General features: G+C 37.1%; 1 protein-coding gene and 1 non-coding gene across 12 annotated transcripts; both read left to right on the forward strand.

Moving 5' to 3' along the window:
* The first annotated feature begins 509 nt into the window (after positions 1–509).
* On the forward strand, positions 510–10696 carry ACDO1 (Protein kinase superfamily protein). Of its 11 annotated transcripts, none has more exons than XM_039133538.3 (15): positions 510–658; positions 1486–1871; positions 1985–2191; positions 2546–2635; positions 2784–2930; positions 3442–3606; positions 3986–4126; positions 4354–4533; positions 6130–6325; positions 7806–7933; positions 8114–8185; positions 8499–8611; positions 8695–8842; positions 10136–10205; positions 10324–10696. In XM_039133538.3, the coding sequence occupies exons 2-15, from the start codon at positions 1533–1535 to the stop codon at positions 10386–10388; spliced, it is 2061 nt and encodes a 686-aa protein (XP_038989466.2). In that variant the 5' UTR covers positions 510–658; positions 1486–1532; the 3' UTR covers positions 10389–10696. The 11 variants fall into 11 exon arrangements, 8 of the variants coding, with proteins under 8 accessions (XP_038989466.2, XP_088576497.2, XP_088576494.2 ...); XR_015977337.2 differs by having other exon boundaries at positions 513–658; positions 7811–7933; positions 8493–8611; XR_015977335.2 differs by having other exon boundaries at positions 513–658; positions 7811–7933.
* Positions 10697–11780: 1084 nt separating this feature from the next.
* On the forward strand, positions 11781–11853 carry TRNAA-UGC (transfer RNA alanine (anticodon UGC)). Its single transcript has one exon. It is a non-coding gene; the product is annotated as a tRNA-Ala (tRNA).
* Positions 11854–11966: the final 113 nt, after the last annotated feature.

The raw sequence follows: 11966 nt of genomic DNA on the forward strand, positions 1-11966 counted from the left end.
TGCGAGCAGTTCCTATGTACGAAGTTCAAGTGCTGCTCATGTATACATAATAATTACGAATTAAATCTTTGGTGCGGTACATGGAGGATGTTTTATTGCTGCGGAATGATCGCTTTGAGCTTGGATCTTCGAATGAAAATCCAATTTGGTAGCTTCGATAAGAAAGACAAATTTGGTGTTCATTCGGGGTCGATGTCACTATCCACAGTCGCCATTCTTGTTCTGTTTGTCCTTTGGAGCAAAATTTCTAATCACCATACATCTCGCCCTGAAAAATATGGTAACAGCGTTGCACACGTGTAAACATGATGCTAGCTAGATCTGTCGATGGATCTGATTTCATCCAAGCAGCCGAATCCGACATGGGTTGCCTCTTAATCTAGTAACTCGATTACGTCACGGATTGGGTTCGTTTTGGCAATAGAAATGGACCAAATTCTATCCGATCCGACAATGGCACGTCCCCCGTCCGCCACCCAATGAAGAGCCGTCTGCTAGTGGAATAGATGTTTGTCTTACTTGAAGCTATGAGCGCTACAATGGACAGACCATGAGACATTTGGGAAGTCGTTCGATAGTTACTTTGGCTCTCCCTCTCTCCCTCTCTGTCCCCTCCACCGCTGCGGGCCGGCCACCCGACGCCGCCGACGACTATCAGGTAGGTGCCCTTTCTCTCCTCTCTCTCTCTCTCTCTCTCTCTAGCTCTGATGCCATTTCTATAGATTTTTAGGACGTAATTCCATATAATTAAAGGCTTAATTCAACGATAGAGAGGTTACGCGGTTTGCCCCGGCAATCCGAGTGATTCTACTGATAGATATAGCAGTGAACTCCAAATCTAAGAATTTGGAGCTCCAAATTGCTGAATTCTTGTTGTCAGTGATCTATGAATGCCTTGGAGACCTGTGGGCAAGATTAGAGTTTTGAGAACATGTCGTCTCCAGATGTTGGCAATAAGCTTCCCGACTTTCTTTCGCAAAAAATTATAATGAAAATTGAATTACAAAAGAATAGCAAAGGAAATGGGGAAACCCCTTCTTTTTCAACAATAGTTTTGCACATTTCGATATGTAATGGGAAATAGAGATAAAAAGAATCTTCAAGAAGAAACAATATTGTGCTGTAGGTGCCTACGTGGGTACTTATGGTTTTTGTGTGTGTGTGTGTGTCTGAGAAAGAGAGAGGGGGGAGAGGGGGGTGGGGGGCACTCAAGGTTATATATGTAGGGAGTGGAATTTTTAAATTTCAGTATTCTTCTATTATTGTATTTTATAATTATTATTTATTCCAGTCTTATACGGAGGATTCTTGAAGGCTTTGCTTCATTTTTGAATGCCTACCCTCTCCTGATAATATCTTCTAATCTGCAATAAAAAGAGTTTGCTTCATTGAAAATCAACTATGCTTTCATATTTGTTGCGTCTTGAAGATTGCTGGCATTTTTATTTAATGTTTAATTAAGATTATTAGTTGCTTCTAACCCAGGTGTAGATCAGAGATATATATACAAGGAACTAAGATTGAGCAAATATATGGAGTTCTATACAACCTGTCTACCAAGTTCATCCAATGCATCACGCCATTTCTTGCCTGTGAGGGGCTGCCATGTATTTAAGTGCAGAAACAATATGAGCTATTATGCTCATCCAAGATTAAGGCCCCCTGTACGGCGAAGCAAACAATTCCTGTCATTTCGGATCAAAAATGCTGCATCAACTAGTTCTGCACCTGCTTCTCAAAAGATGGCTCCATCATCAAGCAGGAATGGGAAAATAACAAAAAAGAGTTCGACGGAGAAGTTTAGTGCCATGGAGCAGCTTGATATTGAACGTGGCGTTTGTATACCATTCCGCAAATATACCCCAGAGACAGTATGCAAATAGCAATTAACCTTATCCACTCTCCTGTTATTGAATTCAGTTTTTTTATGAATGGTGCCGGACTGCCAGTGCTTGCTTTTGCTGAATCGTCTTCTGACTGCTAGGTCAGGAACAAGGTTTTGGAATCTAGAGGGGCTATATTATCTCTTATAGGTCGAGGGGTGGAGATAGTCTGGAACTTGGGTCTCTACTGGTCTGCCCTCACCTATGATTGCTTGGTTGGACGAGATGAGGAAGTAGTTCCTTACCGTGCTCGCCAGCTTCGAAACCTATTATGCAATTTGGGACCATCTTTTATTAAAGCTGGGCAGGTTATTATTTTTTTCATTTGTGTCCTATTTCTTTGAAAGAGGAGAAAGATCTCCATTAATAATGAATTAATGCTATAGGGGCCCAACCATGTAACCCCCCCACCCCCACCCCCAAAAAAAACCAAGAAGAAAAAAGGCTCCATGGCATACAGCATAAGGGGAATGATGCAAACAGGGTCAGTGCAGGACAACAGCAGAGTTGTGGTATCAAGCACCAATCCTCTTGTGCCACATGGCAGTGGAGCTTCTTCTTTTTGCCTTATTTAGTTATTCCTTTGTACCAAGGTTGAGCCCTAAGGCATTTTTCTTGATAATATCCTCCATCTCAGCAGCTGACATGTTGCAACTTTTTAGGTTCTGGCAAATAGACCGGATATAATCCGCGAAGATTATATGAATGAGCTCTGCATTCTCCAAGATGATGTCCCCCCTTTTCCTAATCAGGTAGGTAGTGTTTCTGAATTCTGAATTTTAGCAGCACTAGCAAATTTTTCAACTATTTTCTTGGTGATGATATTTCGTACTGAAGCACAGCAATTCTTCATATGGTGGAATTAAACCTTCTTTTAAAAATCATTTTTTGGATATACAGGAAGCCTTTGCCATAATTGAAGAGGAGTTGGGGCAACCTCTTGAAAAGGTATTCAGCAGAATCTCATCCAAGACAATAGCAGCTGCAAGTTTGGGCCAAGTTTACCGGGCCACTTTAAGGGAGACAAGGGAAGATGTTGCCATAAAGGTTGTGAATGTACCCTATGGTTACATTTCCATTAGATTGTCATCGTTATAATCTCAGTCAGCAATATCTTTCATTGTTCGATTGCAATTTAAGATCTCGTTGAAATGCATCTTTTGGGTTTGCTTCATACAGAACCTAACTGCCCTATCAAGATAACATGCAAACATGAAGCATTATTTGATATTTTTTACATGTATTGATATGAAAAACTAACCTTAGGAAAGTTCTTACAGATTTTAATGTGATCAAACTTTTTCTCCTGATGTGTATACTATTTTTTTCTCTATAACTTGGCATGAATGCTGGAAGCTGTTGATGCTATTTTATAGTCTTTAAGTTCTTGGCTTTGGAAATCTATCATGCTACTCATTTTGCTTTCCTTAATATACAGACATGTATGTTGGTGTCACCTTTTCTTCTATTGCTTCAATACTTAGTTTTGAATCCTATAAAACAAATTAATTTTGATTTTTCGTTTCTGATTTTTTGTGCTAACTACAATTAAATGCAGGTACAAAGACCTGGGATAGAACCAATAATCTATCGTGATCTTTTTCTGTTCCGAACGCTGGCTTCCTTTTTGAATGGTATCAGTCTGCAGAAACTGGGTTGCAATGCAGAGCTTATTGTAGATGAATTTGGTGAAAAACTTCTGGAAGAACTTGACTACACTCTTGTAAGTCTGTTCAATCCTTAGTCTGCTGCGGTTACTTATTTTTAATGTTTAGTGCTTGCTATCACAAACAATGATGACTAGCTAGAGATAGAACTTTTTTCTTATGAGAAAAATTAAAAATTACATTTGCACTAAATGCATTTGATTCGTGCTTTACATGAGCAGCTGCTTCCATAGCAACCATTATATATTCAGTAATATTGTTGTCTTCATTTCGGGAAAAATATATTTATCTGCCTGCGACAATTTTGTATGCACATAATGATGGAGTTCAATAATTTTTCTTTTAATTATAGGCATCATATTCAGATAATTTTATTCAGAGAAAAGCATGATTTATTGCCGTCTTTCATTTTTCTTTCCAAAATAATATCTGCAGGAAGCTCGGAATATGGAGGACTTCTTGGAGAATTTTAAGAACGATCCAACCGTCAAGATTCCACGAGCTTATAAGCAGCTTTCTGGTCCACGTGTTTTAGTAATGGAGTGGATTGATGGTATTCGGTGCACTGACCCAGAGGTTAGAATGCCACGATATATTGCTGCATCCTTTTAACTTTTCTGTATCATTTGTTTGAACTCAACCTTTAAGTCATGATGTTATTGTTTTAGCTTATTCTCTTGTTAGAGAAGTCAAACATAACATATGAATCTATAACGAAATTTGTTCTGGTGCATGCTTGCTATTTTATTATATTCTGGAGTATACACAGTGAAACTTACTTATTTCGTCTTCATGTAACACAGGCCATCAGAGAAGCAGGCATTGATGTAAATGGGTTTTTGACAGTTGGGGTGAGTGCTGCACTGCGGCAGCTGCTAGAATTTGGGTTATTTCATGGAGATCCACATCCTGGAAATATTTTTGCTATGCGTGATGGTCGTATTGCTTATGTAGACTTTGGAAATGTGGCTGTGCTTAGTCAGGTGAATTAAGAGCTAAAGCATTCTTATCAGGGATTTATTATTATTATTTGGTTGGCTAATTCATCAAGTATTCCCAGATTTTCTTGTATGAAAGTGTTAATTCTTGAATGCATTCGATATGGTTTCAGAACCTGCAAACTATCTGGACTGCAAAGTAGCATTTCAATCTTTCCACCACTTTTTTGTGTATTCAAGTTAGTGATATTTGTTGATGATGTATGACATGTTTGCAGCCATATTATCAATTAACACATCTACCAATGGTCAGTGCAAGTTGTCCTTTCTTGTGGTGTAGTAATAAGAAAACTGGAGTATATTGTTTTAGCAGGGATTCATCCTTATCAACCAATGTTGCACGGTTGGTATGGTATGTGAAACATATATCCTTGCATTATATTGTGTCTAGCATAGAATGTGTGGAGCATTTGGGTGTCATAATTGCACAACTACCTGAGTTGGGGTTCGGTGGCTTGTCGGGCAAATGTAATTTTAGTTTATATTGGGAAGAGTTGACATAAAATCTGACATGTAAGCAGGGTGAGGGGTGTATTAATAGTCTCAACAAGAGTAGGAGAATGATCATTCTTCATTTCGTGGTATTCTAGGTATTGAGTTTTTCTTGGTGTATATGGACAATAATAAAATTGTTAGACTAGTGGAGTTTCTAAGTTCTAGATCATATTTGTAAGCCTAGCACTTGAACAATTTTGCAATAAACAAGTAGTGCTTGATTTGAAGTTATGGCAAGAAGGATTTGGTTAAGTATCCAAATAGCCAAAACAAATCTCATATGCAATGCTTATATACTTAATATGTAATCATTATGAAGAACATTTATGCATGTGGTAGACTTCTCTATAAGATTATAATTAATATCTACTTTAGCAAATCATTGGATATATCTCATGATATGTATAAATGCTGATAATGCATTGGAAATACAATCAAAGTCCACAATCTCGGTATTGGATACCATATTAATATGGTACTAGTTCGGTATGGTAGGGTCAATATGGTATAGCGTGCACCTGAGACAGTTTCTGATCCTTTTTCTCACTTTTTGTCACGGTACCATCCAAAACTGGGCGGTACAGGTTGGTATAGTATGGCACATACCTCAGTTTTGAGCAGTACCTGGCGGTATGATGGCTCATATACCAAACCAAATCTTAGTACCATATCGATACCTTACCAGTATAGTACGTATGGTCTGTACAACAGCCTTGACCGCAATGATACCTTGGTTACTGATTGCAACATTTGTATCTAGAACAAGGTCCTATGAAGGTTAACTGTATGAACATACAACACAATCTAAAGCAACATGATAATTACCTCCATGCATGCCTACCATGGAGAATGGGAGCCATCTGTATATATTTGGAATTAAAATCAAGAAATAACTTGTCTGCATTTTTGGGAATCTCATGCACAGTTGGTGTAAGATACGATGCTATTTCAGACTTAAATGAATTCTATTCTGTTGCTTACTTCCAATAACTAACTTTTCCTGAGCAAATATTTGGTTAGACCTGCTCCTTTATGCTCATCTATTTTGCGGAAGATCTCGCTGTTTATTCAATTTTTTGGTTTCAGCAAAATAAACAAATTCTGATTGATGCTATCGTCCATGCTGTAAATGAGGACTATGTTGAGATGGCGAATGACTTCACCAGGCTTGGCTTCCTTGCTAGTGGTACAGATGTCTCTCCCATTATTCCTGCTTTAGAGGCAATCTGGCAAAACTCAGCTGGGAAAGGATTGGCTGACTTCAATTTTCGGATTGTCACTGGTAGAGCCTGCTGATTCTACTCCTTTTCTCATTTTCTCGACTTTCTTCGACTTGATGCTTTTATTGGAGAATATTGTGCATTTAGCCAAATTATATTCTTTATGATTGCCCAATAAACAAAGTTGTAACTGTGCTTCTTCCTTGCCGGTTGAGCATTGAAATTCCTCAGGTGTCTTTTTTCATGGCCATTAATTTACAGACAAGGGCAAGCGGATTTTTTTTTTTATTTACATTATATTTCTAAAATATGTAGACACATTTCAAACATATCAGATTGGCTGAAAACTGCTATTAGAAATGAGAAGTTGCTAATCAAACTTCTGATTGTAAAATAGGTTTGATACTATGGGCCTGTTTGACTACTCAAATAGGTTATCCCTAGGATTAACCTAATATAGGCAGCCATGAGGAAGGTAAGCAGTGTAGAGAATAAGATTTATGTTATTAGGCCACTCAAGGAATGAACATGCCCAAAAAACAGGGATACTGCAAATCACCTTTTAAAACGGAAGCATAATCCCTATTTTTTTTGGGATATTATGACTGTGGCTTCCCTGTGTACGTCAGTTTGTCCGTTCCTAGCCAGGATGACTCTCTTCAAGTCGGTTGTTTTACCTGCTGAATAGCTTTTTGCTGGCATCCAGACAGGCCCTATATTTGGATGGCCTTTTTCTTTTGTGTGAGCAAGCTCCTTTGTTAAAGTCACTTTCATTTTGCATGTTTTATACATTTTGATGAAAGACTTGCTTGTTACAAGTCAAGAAGCTAAAAAAGCTCTAGAGATGACAAGACAAAAGAATATTCAACATATGATTCCTCTTGATAAAATGATATCTGAAAGTTATACTAGTATTCACTGACTATGAAGCAAATATGTTATTATCTTACACCCTCCTTTAATCTAGTTGGGCAAACTATGATTAATTTTCATTAAAAATACATGACATTTTGCAGAGGGATAGGAGCCATCGAACTAGGTGCCCATGCAAAGCCATGTTACCTTTTTATACATTACAAGGCACTGCAGCTATTTTAAATTTATTCATGTGTTGTGAGTTCATCCTTTGTTCCTCTTAGTGTTGGCATCTTGGACAATATAGTATGTGATAATCAAAATCCGTATGCGTGAATGGCATGGTGACAATTAGATGATAATGGTCATTTTCAACCATCAGATCAGTCCAATGGTGTTTCCCCAAACATTAACAGGTAGACTTGAAAGGATATATAATGAAAATAATACTTTCATGGTGATGTTGTTCTCATGGATCATGTTTGCATGTCTTGCTACCTAATGGATCCAGATTATACATTTAGTTATGGTTGCTTAACTGGGCTATAATATTTACACTATCATGTTCATGGGCTTGTTGGATGATAATGTATTTTTTTGGTTAGAGCAAGAATGCAAAAAAAGATACTAATCATATCTTGAGTAAGGTTTTTTTTTTTTATCATGTATTTGACAAACATATTGCAGGAAAGTTCAATCAGCTTGTCTACAATTACCCTATCCGTATCCCAGAGAGGTTTTCGCTTGTTATTCGTTCTTTGTTGACCCAAGAAGGCATCTGTTTCACGCTGCAGCCAGATTTTAAGTTTCTTGAGGTATCCTTCACTTGCACTTTTGCTTATCTCCAACTGGGTGTTTTTAAAAAAGAAGATAAATTGCTATTATTGATAGTTTAAATTTGGTTAGTAAGTCTTGATGATCTTATTTTTTACAGTTTTTTTAATTTAAAATTATTTTTGTCTTTGGAGATGTTTCATGGTGGTAAATAATTCCAGGTTGCATATCCTTATGTAGCAAAGCGCCTATTGACAGACCCGAACCCTGCTCTCCGTGAACGCCTCATTCAGGTTAATTGCATGTGAATTTTTTCTCCTTTTAATTTATTCCTACTTTTGTATTTGCACATTATGATGCCAATATTCTGTTTTAAGATAAAATAGTTTTGCTTTTATCTTGACTCTTGCTTTGACCATTTCTACTGCTTGAAGTCCTGTTTAGTTTCAGAAAGCTGCAAGGTGTTAGTTTGTTTATGATTTTCACATAAGCAAATCATAAAAGCAGAGCTTGATGTATTAAAATAAAATGACACAAGAGAGGGTGTGAATCCCTAGACACGACTCTTATGGAGACTTTTTTTATTTTATTGCATTTAAGTTACAGGTTCTATTTAAAGACGGAGTATTCCAGTGGAAACGGCTTGAAAATCTCATAGTTCTTGCGAAGGAAAATGTGGCTAAAATGAACCAGAATCCTGCATTGCAAGTGACAAACAAGTCTGTGACATGAACTTCTCGTCATGTTTGCTGTTTCATTTTGACTAGGTACCTCACAACCTTACTGCTAACCTTTCCTCCAGGCAAAATTCAAGGAATTGGCAAGTTGAAAAGAAATTGGACCTCACAGAAACTATAAAGGATGGAGCACGTATGTTCCTGATTGATGCTGGGATCCGAAGACAACTTATCATGGCTCTAACTGAAGACTCCAAGCTTCACATTCAAGAGGTTTGAGTTATCTTTAGCTAGGAACCTTAAAGAGCTTAACTTTATCATCTAGAAATCAAAATAAAACAGAATAGTGAAACTTCTATTATGTGCTTGAAGAGTATAACATGAGTTAGAATAAGATAGAGAAGGAAATACAAATTCTCCATTTTGGAATTAAATTACAACAACATTCAGTAATCAAGCTACAAAGTTCACTATGAAGCCATATGCAAAGACATGTGACTATTATAACGAGCAATCCTAGTTACTCTGATAATGCATAGACGGCAAAATGGTACTTTCAGCAATAATATCTTTTAAATGGGACACCAAATACTACCGCACAATCTCCCTCAGCTTCTATGCTTGTCCTCTTTATACTCTTCATTTGGCTTGTATTACCAATCCAGCCACAACTTGCTAGCAACTAGTTAGGTCTATTTTTGATGTTGGGATCCAATTAATAAAACAACAATGATTTTCAAGTCTTTTCTGATCAATATAAATCTGGGGTACATAGCACTACTCTAAGTAAAAGGCTCCACAAATAATTTGATTAGGTTATCTGGCTTTACTGTCTAGTTGACATGAATTCTTTTATGAATTATGTTGGCATTATTGGCCTGCTGTCACAATCTTGTGTGATAATTCAAGGAACGCCCTTAGTAATTTGATAAGTGGAAAACTGTGTTTATCTTTAATGTTTATACAAGAAAATTGATGGATTTTGGCATTATCTAAGATTGGACAGGCTACATTTCTCCCCCTTTTAGATTAGGATATTCAGGTGCTAGTCCTCCAAAAGTAGGACTTAAAAACATCCAGCACCTTTGGAGCCTCTATGGTATTTGGCACCTTAAACCCTTCATTTGGCTGAATTCCTGGTACAATCAAGAATTAGATAGTGGATGACGTGCTCGCTGTTTGTTGGTTGCTATTGGTCAGTCTAATTTAAAGATCACACGGATACTTCTATAAGTGATTGTATGAGAAAACTAAAAAACTCCTATCCTTCTTCAAAACCTTTTTATTTCTTTGGTACAATTGATTCAAGACCCTTGACTTCCTGAAACAGGAAGAAGCTACCAGGGATGATTAAATCAAATCCTAACTGCAGTTTTACTAGAAATCTGATCATAAATCCACTTCAAATCTTTATATTGGATGCATATGGCAGCTGTTGATCTTGGTGATCAAGCTGCATCATCTGTTCTATTCTTGATTCAAGGAGATCATGCCATAGATTCTAAAGCTATTTCATTTAACTAAAGTTGCTGGATTTAGTGAAATGTGTTTGGTTTCTTTTTGTAGCTTGTAGATGTATATCGATTAGTCGAAGAAGATGTAGATATGCCTGCAGTCGCTTTCGAAGTCTTGCGAGGTGACATATCAACTACTTCACCTTTTTTTCAGTCCTTTCCAACTCAAGTCGCACTCCATTATCCAAACTATGTGGCTTACCCTTTGAAATGCCTTTGCCCTCGGTTACTGTTGTGCAGACTTGCCTTCTGTCACACGTGATTTCATGCTCTTATGGAGTGAGGCGGTCCTGTCAGATCGGTGACGAGCATCGCAGTTCTTGGCGCACGTAGGACCTGGTCATGGCCTCATTTTTGGAGCTCAACTCTGCGGCGGAATCATCTATTCTTTTCATCTAATTGCAATTCTCGCCTCTCTCATGCATAATGTTTTGTTATTCTGTATAATATATTATAATTCCTCCCTTTCTGTGTATATACATCCTCTTTGAAAGCATCAATCTAGATACATCTGCTACTTGCAATATCTGTCTGTAACTTGGAACTGATTTATACAATACAAAATACATGTGGAATCTATGAGTGACACCTATGATTCTATAGCTTACAAGAACACTTTATGTGGAACATTATATGGCAAATGATGCTCTCAGAATTCTTGCTTTTCTTCAAGTTTTCAATCGGAGTTCATCTCAAAACAGAAGAGTGTAGTTCTATCCATTTGGTCTCATTGGTATGCATTTAGTTTTGAATGGTACCAGCTCTTGCTTCATGGGTAACAGGTAAGGATTTGATTATGGTTTGTCTCAGTTCTTGAGAGGTGATATTGGTATAGGCTAGAAGATAAGGATCAGCCCTTCATCATCATCATCAAAAAAAAAAAAAAAAAAAAAAACAAAAAAGCAAAAACAAAAACAAGGGATCAAGTCTTGATATATCTTTTCTTCCACACTAAACCTCCATTACGCCGTCTCTTTTAGTAGTCTAAAAAGTTTGTTTTCCTATAAACACACGTTTGGTTGATGGAAAGAATTTTTTCTTATTAGAATATTTTTTTTGGAAAAGCTGATTTATGAGAATATGATACATAAGAAAATCGTTTGGCATATTTGATCGACTATGAAAAAGCGGTATATTTCGGAGTGCTTTATGTGTGGTTGATCATCTAGAAAGTTATATTAAATATCTATTATATTTTTAATAAAGATAAGGGCTTTATCCATACATTTTGATGGCTTACGGATAGTTTTAGAAAAAAATATCTCAACTTTCAAAAAAGTAGCCTTTTCATGTCACTTATGAATTTTTTCTTTCCAATGAAATATGGTAATCTAGAATGCTACTTTTTTATCTTTTTTATTTAAAAACTTCAACTAAACAAGAAATTTTTCTTCACTCTCTCATAGCGAACCAAACTTATGTTAAATTTTTTTTTTATTTATAGCTGCACTTCTCATACAATTGCTCTCTGCAAGTAGTATTTTGGAAAATGATCTCTATACGATGCAAGCGAGCGTATGGGAAAACTAATACATCTATTACGCTCTACAAGTCGTTATTTCTACTACAAGCACGGTGTTTCTCTAATTCAAGTAATTAGTCACACGTGCTGATCACCGCACGCTCCGTAATGCCACGTCGTTGAGACTTTAAAAGTATATGGAACAAACAATTTCGGTAAACAAGATTAAAACGCTGGGGATGTAGCTCAAATGGTAGAGCGCTCGCTTTGCATGCGAGAGGCACGGGGTTCGATCCCCCGCATCTCCATTTCAATTTTTTTGTTTTTGAAATATGTTTTTGGCTCCCGGTCCGCGTACAACGCACGCCGCATTTACCCAAGAGCTGGGATGCGGACGGCGCCCACCGTAATATTTATCCTC

This window comes from Phoenix dactylifera, chromosome 4 (assembly GCF_051530095.1).
Source record: "Phoenix dactylifera cultivar Ajwa chromosome 4, Ajwa_hap1_PhDact_Kaust_v1.1, whole genome shotgun sequence".
Taxonomy (NCBI): domain Eukaryota; kingdom Viridiplantae; phylum Streptophyta; class Magnoliopsida; order Arecales; family Arecaceae; genus Phoenix; species Phoenix dactylifera.